The sequence below is a fragment of the Lagenorhynchus albirostris genome, chromosome 1 (assembly GCF_949774975.1).
Source record: "Lagenorhynchus albirostris chromosome 1, mLagAlb1.1, whole genome shotgun sequence".
Classification (NCBI taxonomy): domain Eukaryota; kingdom Metazoa; phylum Chordata; class Mammalia; order Artiodactyla; family Delphinidae; genus Lagenorhynchus; species Lagenorhynchus albirostris.
The window spans coordinates 67,051,665-67,071,922 of NC_083095.1; the positions used below are offsets into that span (position 1 = coordinate 67,051,665).

Consider the following 20,258-nt stretch of genomic DNA (forward strand, 5'->3'; position numbering starts at 1 on the left):
TCACAAGCTCAATTGAAGTTCTTTTGTTGGTATTGGTATTGGTGTTCCCACTCTGATTTTAGCTCATGTTTTGTTTCATGCATTTTATGTTTGTTTGTTTGGTAGGGTGGGAGTTAAGCCTTGGAAAAGTCCCTTTCTTCAAGTCTAGCAATGCTAATTATCTTTTATCCAGGATCTAAGTGTATTTATAGAGGAAGGCCCTTCAGAGACTCTAATCTGCCCTACTTATAGAAGCAGAAACCCCTAGGAATGCTTTCCTAAGTTCTAATTTTGTTGTATACATCTTATTTTCTTTAAACACGCGCATGCGAACAACCCTCTGAACTAAATTCTGTTGTATTTAAACTAAATGAATGTTGCAGGATTTTTAAGGATATAATTTGTAATTTCTTAATGTCTTGTCAATATGATTTAAATAGTTTTCATATGTCAGCTGTAATTCTTCCAGTCTTGTTTTAGAGAAGTACAAAATTACAGTGGATTTATTCTTAACTTTCATAACTAAAAACCTTCTACCCAGGTTTTATAAATGTTGTTTACTAACCTGAAAGATAAAAAATGGAACCAACTTTTTCTTTTTTAATAAAATGACAAGTCAAAGATAACTCTTCTTTTCATCTAGAAATGAGTAAAAGCAAGCGGTATTTTTCTAGAAAATACAAATGAATAAACATTGCCAGAATTTCTTAGAGTACCTGGAAACCTCATTCCATGACAGCATAGTGGATTTATTCCAGTGGCACAGCAAAAGTAATTCCATTGAATTTGTGTATTGCTACAGGGGATGAAAACTGTACACCAGTTGATAACATGGTACCTTGGCAAAGAGTAGTAATCCTTTAATAAATATTTGTTAGTTGAATGAATATCAGTAAAATGATGTCTTAATATCAGTAGTGAGAATGAATAGAAGATTTAAAAAAAGTACATGAACATGAAAGAAGAGAGTGAAGACAGGAAGTGTTAAGAGATTTCATGACTGGAACTTTTAGGGAAACATTGGCTTAGCTTGTGCTTTATTAAAAGAGAATTTGTTTTATGATTTTGTGGATTCATTTTTATTTGGTGATCACATTCCAGATCAAGTTTCTAACAGACACTTGGATTTTTCTCTAGGTATTTGTGTCTTCAATTTGTTTGTTTCTTTGGCCTGTTCCTTTTTTATGTAATAGATTTTATTTTTCACAAATGCAGTGTTGTAAATTTTGGAGTTTAGTAAGAGTTGCAGCTTCTAGATAAGATACAGCCTTAGAAATCTTAGCTGAATATATAGTTTTATGAAGTGTGTAGAAAAGATAGCAAAATAGTTTTCATCTGTGATGCTTATAATTCCTCTTTTAACTTAAAGTCACACATTATAAAAAATAATAGGAGCAGCGCTAATGTTCACTGATTATATATAGCTACTTTATATGTCAACATGTTGAATATTTATACGTTGTTGTATAACGTACACACTTAAGATGTGTTTTTTCTTTTACTTTAAGGCTTTCTTCAATACTAAAAACATACGGAAGTCCTTTGAAAACACCATCAGTAGTTTATAGACAGAGGCTTTATGAATTGTTGATTTTATTACCTCCTGAGACCTATGAAGGTATGTGCCTTACACCAAAATGTTTTACTGTTTGTGGCTAACACAATGCCTGGAAAGTAATACCTGAACAAATGAATTATATGGCAGTTATTTAGTGCTTTGTTTCTAGGAGGTTTAGGGAGTTCAGTCTTAACCCATGTGTTCACGATTTTATAGTAAATAAAATACATAAAAAAAAAAAACTACTTCTTCATTTCTTGCAGTGTTCTCTCTTCTGAGAAAAAGTCCCTAGTTTCACTGTATGGGAGAGAATGAGTCACAAAGATTGGGCTTGATTCTACTCCAGGGTTTTCTGCAGAATATATAATTCAAATCTATTAGAAATTTGGCCACTCCTAGTTTCCTTCTAGAGTGGTTATCTGTTGTATACGTTTCCTTCCACTATTCCATTCTTAACTCTGCCCAGATAGAAGTTTAATTTTGAACAGTATACCAAGGTATAATTGATTTTATTAAGTTTATAATGTAGGTTTTGCTTTTATTAGGCCCAGGATGGCTTTGGAATACTAGAATACTGCATTTGGTAAAATAAACTTGCCCCTATTTTACAATTAGTTCTAAAACTTTTCTTGTAAATTTAAAATACAGTTTTAAGAAAATACATTGCTACTACTACTGAATAACTTAAGATGCTTGTTTTAAGAGGTGAAAGCTGAAAGTTGTCTCTAATGGGAGCATCTATTTTTTTTTAATTTTTATCATTTTCAACCAACCATATTAAGTCAATGTTTCTTCAAATCTATTTCTTGTAAAAATACTGCTTTTATTGTTTTATATCTTTATTCTGCAAATAAATGCAATATAATATATACCACAGTAGTTCAAAATATTGATACTAACTTATAACTTCTGTCTTGGCCTTTATCATTATGTGAGTGATATTATTCCTACCACCTCTCTTCCTGGTTCACAAATGTACCTAGCAAAATGTTTGATATAAAATAAGAATTTTGTATTTACTTCTCTGGAAAAAAAGTGGATACATTGTACATTGCCCTTTCTCAGAAACTGTATCAAGAGTCATTTCTGTATGCCAGGTGGTGTACTAGAAATTGTTTATATTACCCCATTTATCTTAGGATAATACAGTGAGCTAGTTACATTTTCCTCATTTGACAGATAAAGGCACAAAGCGGTTACAAAAACCAACTCAAGTTTATGTATCCAGTAAATAGTAGAATCAAGATAACATAGATCTGTTTCATGCTGTGCTGCCAATCCATTTATAAGTAACCTAGTAGAGAATAAATAGACAAAGCTTAGTGGTAGGTCTGTCTCAAACTACAGATGAAAAAATTGATTTTTTGAAGTCTTCATTAAACATATAGGAATATTAGGATATCAACTTAAAATCCACAGTGTATCTTCTGATAAATGATAATATAAGTCTGCCCTTGAAGGACTTAAAGAGAAAAACAAAGTCTTGTACTATTTTCTCAGAATTGGAGTTTGGGAATGCAATCAGAAGTCTTAAAGGAATAATTAATATACTAGTGTATAGATTTAAAATCAGTTCCAGAGTGTTCACTGGGAAATGAAGTCAGGAATTACTATGAACTAACTTGTTGAAAAAAGAAAATCTAGGGCTTCCCTGGTGGCGCAGTGGTTGAGAGTCCGCCTGCCGATGCAGGGGACACGGGTTCGTGCCTCGGTCTGGGAAGATCCCACATGCCGTGGAGCGGCTGGGCCTGTGAGCCATGGCTGCTGAGCCTGCGCGTCCGGAGCCTGTTGCTCCGCAACGGGAGAGGCCACAACAGTGAGAGGCCCGCGTACCTCAAAAAAAAAAAAAAAAAAAAAGAAAATTGGGTTCTTAATTTTTATTTCCTATCTTAGTTTTGTTATGGATCTCCTTTCAAGTATTTTAATTTTCTCTACACTGAAAATTGCTCCTCATTAGCATCAGAAAGTGATGTATTTCTACAACAAAGGCATATTTGCATTTTAAAATTGAATCATCTTTGAGTACTTTGTTCAGGGAGAGTTAGGCCAGCAGTCAGTCACTTTAAATGAGAAATGGAGATTTACCACTGTTGTCACATTTAGCTGTAGTACCAAACATACCTTGCGTATTGTACTACCAACAGAATTATTTTTCTGAGTATCGTATACTGGTAATTAAACTAACAGACATTCCTTCAAGCAACTCTCGTCTGCTTCATTAAGTTTTTATTATCCCTGTCTGCTGTCCCCAAATCCTGTGTAACCTCTCCTTTCTCTAACCTCAGCAGTTCTATTTTCATCCTCTATGAAACTTAGTACTTCCTACCTTCATTTTATAGTTAACATGTGTGTGTCCAGTATCTTATATCTTCTTTTTTTATATATATGAATTTATTTATTTGTTTGTTTTTATTTTTGGCTGCGTTGGGTCTTCGTTGCTGTGCGCGGGCTTTCTCTAGTTGCGGCGAGCAGGGGCTACTCTTTGTTGTGGTGCTCAGGCTTCTCATTTTGGTGGCTTCTCTTGTTGCAGAGCACAGGCTCTAGGCCTGAACTACTAAGCACAGGCTTCAGTAGTTGTGGCACGTGGGCTCTAGAGTGCAGGCTAAGTAGTTGTGGCGCATGGGCTTAGTTGCTCCGTGGCATGTGGGATCTTCCCGGGCCAGGGATCAAACCCATGTCCCCTGCATTGGCAGGTGGATTCTTAACCACTGCGCCACCAGGGAAACTCTTCTATCTTCTTGAAGGGAGGATTATATATAATAACATCTTTGTATATTATATTAAACACAGTTTGAATGTATGAATGAGCATGATAGTTAAAAGCTTACGTTCTGAAGCCTGGACTGCCTGTGTTTCAGTCAAACTCTGCCATGTAACTGCTGTGTGACTTTGGGCAATTAACAGACTCTCTGTTCCTGTTTCCTTACCTAATAAAATAACAGTACTAACTGGACCTCTTGAGGTGGTTATGAAAACTATATGTAAAGCTTTTAGGACATTTACTGACACATATTACATCCTCAATAAATATTTGTTGTTACTACTCTTACCACTACTAATAATACAGAAAATAATGGGAGGTGAGCCCTTCCTAACTCATCCTGTCACTTCTAATAAGTAGACTCAGTCAAGTCTTCATTTCGTTCTGACGGTGTTGCTTAAAACCAAAAGTGAATGTTTCTCCAAGATGATTTTTACACTTTCCTAAAGTACTTAAGTTACAAGCTAGCAAAAGTCAGTTATGCTCTAGGTGGATAAAATTTTCTATTGCGAATCCATCAGAAAGTAGGATAAATATCTTTGAAATGGTAACTTAGGTCAGTGTGATAATTGGACCAGTTTTTCCAACCGTATATATAAAAGAGACAGCCATACGTTGTCTCATGTCTCAAGGAAAATCTCAATGCTGCCTATGAACTAGGTTGGCACCCAAAATACAAACAAACCAAAAAAAAAAGATGAATCCTCCCTAGATCCAGGTTCCAGTTTACAAAAAAATGCAGACATTAAAGGAACAAATTAAATTACCTTGGGGGCTGTAATCTATAAAAACTTCTATAGAACAAATAATCTTATTTCTTCAAATAAATTACGGGCAACAAAAGTTGAGGGGAGAACTTGAGATTGAAAGAGACTTAAGATATATCAGGTAGCTACAACATGTATACTTCACTTAGGTCTGGATTCAAACATAAAAAGCAAACAAAAACAGGCATTAATGAAGCAGTTGACAATTTGAGCACTGAATGTGTATTTGATGTTTAGTGATTTTTATTTATTTATTCACTGTATTTATTTGGCTGCACAGGGTCTTCATTGCAGCATGTGGGATCTTTGTCGCAGCATGTGGGCTCTTAGTTGTGGGATGTGGGATCTAGTTTCCTGACCAGGGATCGAACCCAGGCCCCCTGCATTGGGAGTGCGGAGTCTTAAGCACTGGACCCCTAGGGAAGTCCCTGTTTAGTGATTTTTAAAACACGAAATTGTGATAATGAGATTGTTTAAAATGTCCTCAAGTCTAGTGATACACGATGAAATATTTATAGATGAAATGATATGCTTTCCAGGGATTGCTTCAAAATAATATGGGGAGTGGTGAGACAGTAGATTGGGAGTATAGGTGAATGAGGTTAATCCAGCTGATTAGGATGAGTGACAGTCATACGCTGGGGTGGTGGGGTGTTAGGGTGTCATACTATTATGCCTTCTTTTTCTGCCTTTGTATCTTTTCCTCTTTTTTCATTCTGTTTTTATGCTTTATGTCATTTAAATAAAATGGGTGTAGTATTTATTCAGTATCACAAAGTATACATACACATATACTTTGAGATGTCTGTTCTTATCCTTGTGACCAGCAACACATAGTTGAGCCATTCATCGGTAGGACATCCTCAAGGAGGAGATATATTAGCTTTGGCTGTGATAGATTAAAGTTAGCTGATATGTAGATTAAAGTTCAGCCTGGGCTTTTTTAACCCCATTCTTGGACCAGTTAACTGCTATTACTAAATTGCTAATTGCCCTTTTTCTCTGATTCAACAGGATACCTTTGTGCTGTCCTCAGAGAGCTGGCTGCTGACTTGACTGCCCCTGATATACAGGTGGCAGCATCCACATTTTTACTTCCACGCCTCTGTCATCAGGATGATCTGCTAATATTAAGTCCTTTGCTACAAGATACTGACCATAGATTTATTGAAGAACAGGTATGGTCATTTTTCAATAACTGTTTGGGTTGATTCAATCTGTAAACAGTGGTTTTATTTTTATTTTGGGGCATACCTTCTGGCATGTGGGATCCTAGTTCCCCGACCAGGGATCAAACCCGTGCCCCCTGCAGTGGGAGTATAGAGTCCCAACCACTGGACCTCCAGGGAAGTCCTGAACAGTGGTTTTAAAACCTTATATGTAATTTTTTTTCTTTTAGCTCCTGCTTGGTAATGGTATTGCTTGTGGAAGTCTCGAATATGACCCTTATTCTATTTACGAGAAAGATGTAGAGGGAGATTCGGTGCCTAAGCCCTTACCTCCAACACTATCAGTTATTAGCTCTGCAGTCAAGCTCTTTGGAGTTGTATGTGCTCATGTGGGAGAAGCTCAAAGGTAAACCATCTTCAGTAGTTCACTTATCCTGAAATAACATTTCAGGATTGGTAATTGGTTCAATGAATGCATAATAGAGAACCCGTGGGTAAGAATGGTGTTGTCAGAAGTTCTCATTAATATCAAAGATTCCTTATAGATGACAGGTGAAGGTAAGATTAAAGGCTCTTGTTCATTCACCTGGCTAATATTTAATAAGAAGTAATTAAGTCAATGATGAGATTAAACCGAAAACTGCTAGGCACTATTGTGGATGCAATGCTTTTCCCACATTAGCTTCTCATCTAGCTGAAAATACAAATGAAAAACTCAGTGTCACAAGAACAGTGATTTATGAGCTATTGTTACAAGTAAAACACTGGTTTTCTGCTTACACAAGGTCTCATAGGCTTTCTTACCTTGGAGGCCTTATCAAGCCATCATAGATCCAGGGATTAGTCTTCATTTTAGTAGATTTCAAAAATTAGATTAAAACAGATTAGTCTTCAATTTGGTGGATTCACTTCACTCAAAATGAACTTTGGTTTTTAAAAATCAAAGGCTTCTGGGACTTCCATGGTGGCTCAGTGGTTAAGAATCCGCCTGCCAATGCAGGGGACACGGGTTCAATCCCTGGTCCGGGAAGATCCCACATGCCACAGAGCAGCTAAGCCCGTGCACCACAACTACTGAACCTGCGTGCTGCAACTACTGAAGCCTGCACACCGAGAGCCCGTGCTCTGCAGCAAGAGAAGCCACCGCAATGAGAAGCCCACTCACCACAATGAAGAGTAGCCCCTGCTCGCCACAACTAGAGAAAGCCCGTGTGCAGCAACGAAGACCCAACACAGCCAAAAATAAATAAAATTAAGAAAAAAAAAAGCTTCTAATGATTTCTCATTGAGAATGAGTTTCTCAATAACAGGATAATAACTTTCTTGGGAATCAAAAAACACTTCTGATAGCTAGTATCCAGGAAATTTCTATCTGAGACACTATGTGGGAAGTGAATCTCTCCCATGGGCTGTGCTGGTTAACAGTTTGTAAATTATTAACTATCCTCATTCATTCCCATTCATTCTCTGTCTCTTTCATGCTAGACAAGCAACACGCATTTGACTAGCTCATAGCTTTTATATCATTTTATCTGTTGTCTTCCAGAGAATACCAATTAGGTAAGGAGGTTACCTTGGTCTCTGATGAAGACTCACAAAAAATATTTGAGTCTTGTCGGCAACACATTTCTGAAACAGGCTTTTGGATAGTTTACTTTCAGTGGATAGAAAAATGAATAACATTTATGTTGATTTTTAATAGCTTCATATCTTCATTTAAAATGATAGTATTGATAGTTTTTACTCAGTATTATACGTTACATGTATATTTTGAGATTAATTTCAAGAGATGATTTGAAATTTGTAGCCTATAGTTCACTGTGTATACTGTAACTATAAAGTTTGGGTTGTATTTTAAGATAATATATGACTAAATTATAACTGAATGCTATAGCACTAAAAGATGAGAGGAGAATCACAGTGAACTGGAATTTTCAAAGAAGAATTGATGGAGAGGTTGAGATTTGTACTAGTCTGTAACTGTACTATTATCTAGTGCATACAGTTAGTTTAAAATAATTTGGATTAATACAGCAGTAACTACAGTAGATGGAACAGGGGTAGCCTTGTGGGCAAAAGATTTAAATTAAGCATGTTTTTAAATGACTCCACTAACCTCTTTTTGATAGGTCTCAGATAAGAAGTGAAAAAGAAAAGTATACTTCTTAGAAGCTTTCCTTTTAAAAAATTGATTTTATTACTCTCCTAAAGAACGTGGGGGGTTTTTTTGGTTTTCTTTTTTTTTTATTTCTCCCAGATTTATTGCCTAATTATAGTCTCAAGGAAATAGTTTCTTATTTCTGTTGTTTAAAGTTTAATAAACTTTAAAACGTGTCAAATTTCTTTTTATCCCACCTGGATGAAAATAATACATAGAATGAATATTCAAGGGAGGAGAGATTTTGTTTGTTTTAATAAAAAAGTTGAGACCTGGTGAAAGCAAAACATTCTGTTTGGATTCTAACTGAATAAAAATAGTAGGCAGTGGTTTGGAGAATTTTAAAGGAAGTTGTCTGGCAGCATCCCAGATTCAGCAACTATCAGCAGTCTCCAATGGGTGCTCTTAGAGCACCACAGAGAAACATAGATAGGAAAGTTAAGTTTCTAATTTCCTGTTATCCTAGGTATGATACTTGTTTAAAATGGCAGACCTTTCTTCTTTGGGCCATAGATTTGCATTTCTAGAGAAGAAATATCTTAATCAAAGTACCTGTATTCAACAACAAGTGAATATTTTAAAGCATTTTGTTATCGTGGTTATCTTCGTGTTTAAACAGTTTAAAAGAAACTCTTGTAGTTAACATGACGTTGTCCTAAATTAGAAATAGGTTTTTCATATTTTATTTATGTACTTAGAGATTAAATTGTCTTTGAATCAGTTGATTATCTTTATTTTTTATTAAATTTATTTATTTGTTTGTTTTTGGCTGCATTGGGTCTTCGTTCTGCACATGAGCTTTCTCTAGTTGCGATGAGCAGGGCCTACATTTCGTTGTGTGCGGGCTTCTCATTTTGGTGGCTCCTCTTGTTGCGGAGCACAGGCTCTAGGCATGCCGGCTTCAGTAGTTGTGGCACATAGGCTCAGTAGTTGTGGCTCACGGGCTCTAGAGTGCAGGCTTGGTAGTTGTGGTACACGGGCTCGGTAGTTGTGGCTTTCAGGCTCTAGAGCGCAGGCTCAGTAGTTGTGGCACATGGGCTTAGTTGCTCTGTGGCATGTGGGATCTTCCCGGACCAGGGCTCAGACCCGCGTCCCCTGCGTTGGCAGGCGGATTCTTAACCACTGTGCCACCAGGGAAGTCCCTAATTATCTTTATTTTGACTATAGGATTCTAAAAATAAGAGAACTTCGCATCGATAATTTTAAAGCACTAAAATGTTTAAAGTTCTGGAATATCAAGATATTTTACACAGAGAAGAAGTTATTACTGATCTTGTGTATGTGTTGTTTATGGTTACTTTTCAATATATTTTGCACCTAATTGCAAAGAATGAATTGCTTAATTCACCTGAAGATTGTTTCACCCTTGACTGTACATTGCAATCATTGGGATTTTTAAAACTACTTTTTAAAACGTAGATTCTGACTTAATAGTAATGGTATGCATACTACATTGGGCACTGAAATTTTTAAAAACTCCTTAGGTGATTCTGGTGTACAGCCAGGTTTGAGAACCACTGCTAAAAATGCTATAAAATAATGTAGATTGTGAGTTGATGAAGAGAGAGGGAAAGGATAGTTATAGTTCTCAGTAGTGAAAATTTTCACCATTATACACCCTCTCTGAAAATATAAGTAAGGTAAATCAGCATTTTCAAATTTTATGTCTTTGCTGTTTACTCAGTTACCTATGTGTTTTTATTTCATCCAGACTCAAAACTTTTAATATCTAATTTCATTCTGAACTAATAACTATATGTTATAATTGATACTACTTAGGAATACCAATTCAGTATTACTGAAAACTGGTCATCTCTATCTTCCTGAAGATTCAGAATGTTTTGTTGTGATCTCTGTCAGAATTTGGGGGTAAAGGGTGGAGAAAAATATTTTGGGCTCTGCTAGTCTCATTTACAATCTTTGGCCCATGAATGTGGGCAAGAAAATAGTACAGGTCAGGTTTTATTATAATGTAACAAAATTCTCAAGCTCTAACCTTAAGTATTTTTACTACTTTCAACATGACACAGTTCCATTATAGCAGGTGACTAGGATGTGATCTAATAATGATGTTTTAGGTTTTAAATTCATAAGGCTAACCATATGGTTATCCTTAATTTTTCTTCCTGCAGGCAATTTGGGCATAAATGTATTCTTGAAACATAATGACTTAAATATAATCTTGGAAAATAGGCAGAAAAAACTTTTATATGATACATTAATCAAGTTATTTATAATAAAAATTAGAAATGGCCTAAATGTCCCAAACTAGGGAACTGGGTAAATAAGGTATTGTATTGCCAGACTGTATAATACTAATAGCTATTTAAAATTATTTCAGTACATGTGGAATCTAAAAACATAATGAACTAGTGAATATAACAAAAAAGCAGACTCACAGATACAGAGAACCATCTAGTGGTTACCTGTGGGGAGAGGGAAGGGGGAGGGGCAATATAGGGGGAGGGAATTAAAGGTACCAACTATTACGTAAAAAATAAGCTACACGGATATACTGTACAACTCAGGGAATATAGCCAATATTTTTAAATAACTATAAATTAAGTATAACCTTTAAAAATTGTGAATCACTATATTGTACACCTGTAACATATAATATTGTACATCAACTATACTTCAATTAAAATAAAAAAGAAATATCACAGGAGGCCAAGAGAAAAAAGAGAAAAAAAATTATTTCAGTGCAGTAATGAATAAGATGGGATTAATGTTTAGGGAAATGAAAAAGAGTTACTAATAAAGTGTATACACTGTGATCCCAGTTTTCTAAAAATGATATCCATATACCTGGGGTGGGAACGGGACCGGTGAGAGACTAAAACAAAGATGCCAAATGTTAATAGTGGCTCTTTCCAGATGGTGGGATTATGGGTGAATTTTATTTTTCTTTCCTGTGCTTTTCTGAGTTTTTCAGGTTTATTATGATGAACAGAATTAACCTTGAAATAAGGAAATAAATATTTAACTAAATAGACTACTTAGAGTTACCGTGGTTTTTCCCCAAATTTTTAGTGATCCACCATGTTTATTATATTCTCTGAGTTGATTTTATGTATATTGCTTTCCTCAAGTCATACACATGTAACTTCACACCTTCCCTTTTTTCTGACTTAACTTCTTCCACAGCTGGGTTTTTTAAAGCACAATACCCATATCTATTCTGTTTTGATAACAGAATTGTCATTTGGAACAAAACTGTATTTGGGTCTTGTGGCCTCACCAGAACGATAGAGATTTAGTTACAGGCTCAGAGATACTATTGCAAGTACGTTAGAGTTGAGTAAAAGTATATCCATGTGCCATCTTCAGCCAGTCATGCCCTGTTTTCACTTACTGGGTGCAACTGTCCTTTATATTGTTCAACAAGCACATTTGACTGCTGACTACATGACAAACCCAGATACTAGAGAAATGAAGATAAATTATAAGGTGTATGCCTACCATCAAGATAGTTCACAACGGAAGAAGTATTCTTAAAAATTATTTCAGTTTTCCTGATTTAAAGGGAGAGAAGTGGGGGAAAGGAAGTTCAGAGCTCTGAAGCAATGTTTCTAAACATTGGAGAAATTGGTGGGAAAAAATGGGGTGATTTCTTTCATGGTTACATATTTTTAATCTCAACAAATGGATTTTAAAAAAGGACATGAAAAACAATTTATGGAAGCTACATTAAAACCCATGGACACATTCAACCCCACACCAAAAGTAATGTGCATATATTCATCATAGTTAGAATTGTGAAAATAAGAAATTTGCTCTCCACCAGGAGGAGAATGGTTGAATAAATTGTAGTATGTGTGTAGTAAAATTTGGCTTCCTGAAAATTATCAAAGAATAAAAATTGATTTGAAAAGTGCTAAAGAGGTAATGTTAAGTGAGAAAAGCAAGTGTAAAAACTGTGTTATATATAGTATGATCCCAAGTACATGTTTAAGGTATGGTTGGGGTTCGAAAGGCTGTGCTGCTTCTCATTATCTGAAGTCAGTGCTACCTTTAAAATGAAGGAATGTATTTGAATCCAGTATGTCCTGTTATTAAGAGCAAAAATGTTGACGCAAGTGACTTTCAAAATATTTGTTTAGAAAATAGTTGCTGAAATAGCTGAATTTGCCCGGGTAAATCTGTATTAAGTGATACATTTGTTGTTATTTCTCCACAAAATAATGCTTCTCCCCCACGGTCATAATGGCACATAATCAAAATATTTTTGCATTGGTTGTGATATATTTTCATTTCCTAAAATGCTTCAGTGTGTTTGACAACAGTTTATCTCATTTTAGTAGTTCCAACAAAATGCAACAAAACAAATTTGTAGTGGATACTCAGTACTGTCCTTTGACTTACTTTATCTTTAAATCTTGTTTCTGATTTTAGGCTTCTCATACTGGAACAGCTTTTGGACAGTATAAAGCATACAAAAGGAGCTCGTCAACAAGTAGTTCAGTTACATGTTGTTTCTTCAGTTTCTAGTTTCTTGAAGGTAATTCTGTTTTTTAAAAATTCACGTTTGCTTTATTATTTTTTTTCCCTAATGTATGGCCAACTAAGTAGGTTGGGGAAGGTGTTTTTAAAGGGCTGGTTTTTCCCCCCCGATTTTTCTTAATGTTTCAGGATTTGTAATTCCCCTTTTACCTTTTTTTTTTTTTTTTTTGGCCACACTGCATGGCATGTGGGATCTCAGTTCCCTGACCAGGGATCGAACCCGCGCTCCCTGCATTGGAAGAACAGAGTCTTAACTACTGGACCGCCAGGGAAGTCCCTCCCCTTTTATTTTTTCTCCATATAAAACTTGTTAGTCAGAAATCAAACTTATAATCTTGGCTTAGAACCATGCTTTAACCTACCAACCCTAATATCCCAGATCTGGGATTGGCAGACTATGGCCTATGGACCAAATCTGGCTCATTGTTGCATTTATGGCTGATTGTTTCTAAGTAAAATATAATAGGCTTCACTGATCATTTATTTTATAGAAATCCCTATTAATGTTCTTCTGAACACATATATACTACAGTGGTAATTGATTACCATATTGTTTGCCTGGAGGTTTAAAATTCTAAAGTACTTCATGAGAAAAATTATGTATGTTTACTGTGGATTTTGGTATTCTGATTTTTTTTTAAAGGAGTAATCACCAAATATGAACATATTTGGTTAACCAGAATATACATTCCAAACTGGATAAGAGAATTTACTAGAGTTGCAAGTTTGGATTGTTTTTTACATATTTCAGTATGTGGCTGGCTCTAAGGGACATTTGGGTCCAGAAGAAATGAGAAGACCTGTCCTCGCATTGGTGATGGGAGCCTTAGAAAGTCCCAGCCCCCTCTTGAGATGTGCAGCTGCAGAGGCATGGGCTAGATTAGCCCAAGTGGTTGATGATGGAGCTTTTACTGCTGTATTAGCTCAAGTTAGCTTTGACAAGTAAGTGAATTTCTTACTTAATACTCATGGACTATGTGTCAAAACTGGGTGTAGCTTGTTGGTTTGTTGGAACTTATGAAACTTCATTCTGATAATTAACTTTAAAAAATTGAGAAATATACTTTAAAATAAAGGAGAACTCGCCCCCACCCCACCTTGGCCTGCTTGTTTTGGAACATAAAACTATTACTAGTTGTTTGGCTTTAGTTTTTATATGAGGAAGATCACTATCTATATGAGTGATGTAATAGGCCATCAGTGGACTCTGGGAGTAAGAAGCTTATAGAGTTTTATCATGTTAAATATAGATGATAGGTAGTAAGAACAACCTAATGGAAAGAGAGAAGGCTGCAGGTCAGGAAACATAAACTATATTTTTGTTTCTACCAGCTTTGTAACCGTGAGCATGTTACTTAATCCTCTCAACCAGTTTTCCTCTATTTCATATAGAAGGTTATTAATGCGACCCTGCCTACTAAGAATATTAAGGTAAATGAGATAATAAACATGAAAGTAGTATGAAAGAATAAAACAACTGCAAATAAAGTTCATGGTTATATTAGTTATACATATATAAAGCTATATGATTAGTGGTGGTAGTAATGCAGGCAGCGCTTTCACCTTCTAGTCTATTGAATATGTGTATCTTGATTTGGTTATGAGCTCAACGTCTGATGTCAGATTACTAACTCGGTTCAAATCCCAACTCTTCCATTTAATAGTTGGTTACTTTGTAAGAGTCACTTTGGCTAAAATGACTAAGTCACTTTGATTTCCTCATCTGTTAAAAGGAACTGATAATATCAGTAGTGTGAATCTCAAGATTGTTGAGCAGATTAAAGGACCAAATATAAAGCGCTTAAACTAGTATACAATTCATAAGAAAACTCCTAATAAGTAATGAGTTCTCTTACTATATTTAATTTTTAAATCAAAGTTCTTGAGTTGGAACTCTCTTTATATGGAATTAGAGTATCTCAGCAATGAGAGTTTTTAAAGTATAACTTAATGATAAAGTAATAATGCCTGCCATATGAATTTAGTGTGTGTGTATTTCTGAGAGATATTGAAATTGCTTATATTTAAATAATTGTTGATAATGGTAAAGACATTTTTATTTAAAATTTTTTCTTTTAAAGATACCTTTCAGCTTATTTCAGAATTTTTTTTATCAGTTAACGGTAAATACATTCCTGAATTTTGCAACTCTTCATACAGAAAGTTTGCCTAAGTGACTGTGCATGCATTGGTTTTGTTTCAGTAATTGTCATTTATTTTTGTTTCCATAATCACAGACTGAAATCAGCAAGGGACGCAGTTACCAGAACAGGACACTCATTGGCTTTGGGATCCCTACATAGGTACTTGGGAGGAATAAGTTCTTCTCAACATTTGAATTCTTGTGTTGGAATCCTTTACACTTTATCTCAGGACAGCACTTCTCCTGATGTGCAGGTAAGTACTTCATGTGATACCTTCCTTGAAATTCTTGATTTGTAGATAATGCAGATTATGTTTTTATTGACCATTACTAATTTATAAAATAATTCTTGCTCCATAATAAAATCAAAGCCATTGTTAACCTTGATGGATTTTTAAAATTCAAATTCAGTATCTTTACTTCATACTCAGTGTCTAAAGTCAAATTCAATATCATTTTCTGAAAATGGATCTCCCTTCCATCTTAAAATAACGTCTACTGTTTTGTAGAGCTTAACAGGTACCATGCATTGTATTACATTCTTCTAAACATATGAACATATTTAATCCTCACAGTAATCTAGTATGTATATTCCCATTATACAGAAAGAAAACTGTGGCTTATAGAAGCTAAGTACTTGCTCACAGCTAAAAAACTAATATATCGTGGAGTCAGGTGAAGAACATAAGTCATGGACTCTGAACTCATGTTCTTAACCACTTTACCATATTATTATACATATCTTACCCATTTCTGTCAATCATCATTCTCCTGATATCTTAATCACATCTTGAATGATTGTTACTCTTCCTGCTTTTTTAATCCCCTTATTGTATCTCTGTCCCCCCTGTGTGTCCCTAATTACTACAGTAGCCTCCTACCTGGTCACTTTATGTTTAAGTTCTTTTCTTTTCAACTCTCCCTAGATGTGAAGCCAAAAATGTTTTCCTGAAAGATTTTCATCTTGCCACTTCCTTACTGAAAAGCTGGGGAAACTGCATATTGCTTCTTTTTTTTTTTTTTTTTTTTTCCGGTATGTGGGCCTCTCACTGTTGTGGCCTCTTCCGTTGCGGAGCACAGGCTCTGGACACGCAGGCTCAGCGGCCATGGCTCACAGGTCTAGCCGCTCTGCGGCATGTGAGATCCTCCCGGACCGGGGCACGAACCCGTGTCCCCTGCATCGGCAGGCGGACTCTCAACCACTGCGCCACCAGGGAAGACCTGCATATTGCTTCTTAAATCAACTTCTCATTGAAGTCCCATCAACTGACCCAGAAACTTTCTCTGTTATTAACCAAAAGTACTGGTCTTCTCCTAAGCTGATCTTCCTACTTTCCTCCCACACATGTCATTCTCGTATCTACACTTAATGTTTTTCCTATTGCTCTCCTCTGTTTCTATTCCTTTCTGATAATCCACATTTTTTAGTATTCCAACATCCAGTTTAACCACTGTCCTGTTAAACTTCAACGTCCAACATGGCTTTCATTCTTGAGTTACCGTATTACTAATAGTTTTCTTTTTTTCACATCATCTGTTACTTGAGTTGATTTATAAGGTGTTCCATTCTTTCTTCTTCATTCCTTTAGTACAGTACTTTTTGCTTCTGTTTATTATATTTCTCCTTTTCCCCTTCAAGAAGTCTGTTCTGAACACACACCCTTTTATATTGACTATCTTTTGTTGATTAATTTAAATTGTTCTTTCCATGGCATCCAGTGTCATCAAATCTGACTCTTCTTGATTGCTGCTATCTCTCACCTAATGGGAGTTCATTTTTGTAGCATTTAAAGTACTGTAAGCTTTTCATATACATCTATTGATAAGAGGGGTAAAAGTTTCTCAGTTGATTTCCTAAAAGGAGGACTCTTCAGATACTTCTTGTTATAAAAAGTTCACGCATACATAAAAGTAGAGAACATGCTATAAGGAACCTCTTATACCCATCATCTAGCTTCAGTGGTTATCAGTGTATGGCCAGTCTTGTTTGAACCAGAGTTGCCAAACTTACTTTATAAAGGGCCAGGTAGTAAATTATTTAGGCCTTACATGTTATTACAGTCTCTGTCAACTGCTCAATTCTGCCATTATAGCAGGAAAGCAGCCATAAATAATATGTAAACAGATGAGCATGACTGTGTTTTGACAAAACTTTATTTCTAAAAAATAGGTGGCAGGCAAGATTTGGCTCAAAGGCATTTTGTTTGTTTAATACATAAATACATATTTATATATAACATGTATATTTGTTTTATAAATATAAATATTTATAATATTTATATTTATAAATATATTTATTTTTATATACTTATAACACTGCACCTGTTAGAAGTGTGCATCTCTGTGAATAAAGTGTAGAAACTGAATACACCATGTAACCAGCACCTAGATCAAGAAACAGAGCAATATCAATACCCCAAACAGTCTCCTCATGTTCTCTTCTAGTTACTACCTGTCCCACCAAGGATAACCACTATCCTAATTTGCAACAGCGTATATTAGTTTTGCCTGCTTTTATACTTTATATCAATGGAATCATATGGTATGTACTTTTTTATGTCTGGCTTTCTTCAACACTGTGTTCAAGAGATTTGTCTGTAATTGTTGCATGTAGTTGTAGATATTGTTGAATCTTTTAAATTAAAACTTGAATTTTCATTTTCTATATAGATTAAACAGTTCTCAACAAACCAGATTTAGTTCAAGCTGTTAGCTAAAGAACCAAACACTGTATGGAATTCTTAGTGCTGAGATATATGCACATATGCCATTCTAAATTAGGCATTTGTCTCTCGATTGTTTTTTACTGGATATTTAAAGAGAAAAATTTTCTTAAAACTCCTGAAGTTCTCCATTTCTCTCTCCAAGTTAGTAATAACACACAAATACTTTACTGTGCTATTACATTATCACTTGCTTCAACAAAAGAACAACTCATTGTGTTTTATGTTTCTTAATGCTGCTATAACATTTTAAATTGTTTTTCTCTGTCTTCACAGACCTGGGCACTGCATTCTCTCTCATTGATAATTGATTCTGCTGGCCCACTCTATTATACACATGCAGAACCAACCCTTTCTCTTATTATTATGTTGTTGTTAAACGTGCCTCCTACTCATGCTGAAGTTCACCAAAGCCTTGGTCGCTGTTTGAATGCCCTTATTACTACACTGGGTCCAGAACTACAAGGTATGCATAGCTGCTTTTGTGATGTTTTACATAAAAATATATGCGTAAAAATGAATTCAGTTCCTATTATTGACTCAAACATTTCTCAGTAAAGTGAAGTTTAGCGGAATGCTCTTTTCAAATATATGGGCAGAATGTTGAGAACAGTCTTGGGAAGACTTTGACTCCTGGATGACAACATGATAGAAAAAACATAGAAACTTAATCTAAGCTTCACCAACTATTACTTAATTGGGTGACTTTGGGGAAATCCTCATGTCTCTAAGCTTTAGTTTCCTCTTCTATCAAATAAAAGAAAATGTGAAAAACCCTTGTGATTGGCACATAGTAGGTGCTCCGTATATTTTGTTACAATAAATGCTAGTCTTATTTTTCTTACCTTGAAAAGATAAGGAGTACCATATTTAGAAAGATTAGATATGTCCTAAAAATGCTTCCCTTAACAAGTAAAATGACAGACATGAAATGGAATAGTTTAAAGAACTCTATCTCTTTTAAGATATAAATGACAAAGCCCCCAAACTCAGTTATTCTGATCTATTCAAATGCAAAGTACATGATTTTAATATATGAAAGCAACTCAATACAAGCAGGGTGAAGTTTATTAGCACTTTCTAATTCTACTTTTCATGAAAATTTGATGTAAACTGAAGATAGTCGTAGGTTCTTCTTTGCCTAATGATTTGTTTTACCATAAATCTTTCAGACTAAAAATAACTAACATAATCTAAAAATCTATAACCTGGATTATCCCTGCTTTTGTAGAAGAAATTTACTTCACAGAACCTTAAGTTTAAGATTGGGGGAAAAAAGAAATTTTAAGCCCAGTAATATATGTTTAAAGGGTAATGATTTTATAGGCCAATTATTAAAAGCTTTCTGCTCTCATTTTAGGTAACAGTACTTCCGTTTCTACCCTAAGGACTTCCTGTCTGTTGGGTTGTGCAGTGATGCAAGATAACCCAGACTGCCTTGTCCAAGCTCAGGCCATCTCATGCCTTCAGCAGCTTCACATGTTTGCTCCACGACATGTCAACTTGTCTAGCCTGGTCAGCTGCCTCTGTGTGAGTATAAAATTGTATATGTCCTTAGTTTCTATTATTGGAAATTTAAATATAAATTTAATTATTCTCTAGACTGTACAATAGCTATTTTCCCTCAGTTCTGGTCTTTTTTGGGCGGTGGGGGGCAACTTCATATATCATATCTTAAACCTCTCATATATTGAACTTAGTATTTGGAATATTGATTCATTAATCAGTAAAGGCATACTGAGTGCTAATATCACAGGTAGTATATAATGCTGTAGGACCTGGAAATATTTATGTGGTAACATCTATTTTTTCCTACTTCTTCTTCCTCTTTCCCAAATTATTACATATAAAGTTCTTTTCATCCCAGATGGGCAAATAATATTTTTCCTTAATATCCTAGCAGCATATGCATCAATATCTGGGTTCTAATAGTGTGTCTAATGAATATAGAAAGGTGAAGATGATCAGTAAAAAAGTTCTGATGAGATGGTTCATAATCATCAGTGGTTTTAAGATTTACCTTGAGCGTCACCAGTTTCTATCTGGACTTGCCTGAAAAAGTTGAGCTACACTTGGAGTTAAAACTTGACACTGGGGACTTCCCTGGTGGCGCAGTGGTTAAGAATCCGCCTGCCAATGCAGGGGACACGGGTTTGAGCCCTGGTCTGGGAAGATCCCACATGTCATGGAGCAACTAAGCCCATGCGCCACAAGTACTGAGCCTGCGCTCTAGAGCCTGCAAGCCATAACTACTGAGCCCATGTGCCACAACTACTAAAGCCCATGCACCTAGAGCCTGTGGTCTGCAATAAGAAAAGCCACTGCCATGAGAAGCCCATACACCGCAACGAAGAGTAGCCCCCACTCGCCGCAACTAGAGAAAGCCCGCACGCAGCAATGAAGACCCAATGCAGCCAAAAATAAATAAAATTTAAAAAAAACCCAAAAAACTTGACACCGTTGCTTTTCAACTTTTTCTGGCCCTGTAATGTTCACA

The 20,258-nt window shown here is 35.5% G+C and overlaps 1 protein-coding gene across 1 annotated transcript in view; it reads left to right on the plus strand.

Annotated features, from left to right (window-relative positions):
• The window catches only part of HEATR5A (HEAT repeat containing 5A), a 112,442-nt gene that overhangs the window by 56,398 nt on the left and 35,786 nt on the right, over positions 1-20,258 (plus strand). Inside the window, exons 14-21 of the mRNA XM_060144100.1 lie at positions 1,488-1,597; positions 6,080-6,243; positions 6,465-6,640; positions 12,788-12,893; positions 13,647-13,837; positions 15,133-15,292; positions 18,038-18,227; positions 19,122-19,291. Coding sequence (XP_060000083.1) covers positions 1,488-1,597; positions 6,080-6,243; positions 6,465-6,640; positions 12,788-12,893; positions 13,647-13,837; positions 15,133-15,292; positions 18,038-18,227; positions 19,122-19,291 — 1,267 coding nt within the window. The remainder of the gene's footprint in view (positions 1-1,487; positions 1,598-6,079; positions 6,244-6,464; positions 6,641-12,787; positions 12,894-13,646; positions 13,838-15,132; positions 15,293-18,037; positions 18,228-19,121; positions 19,292-20,258) is intronic.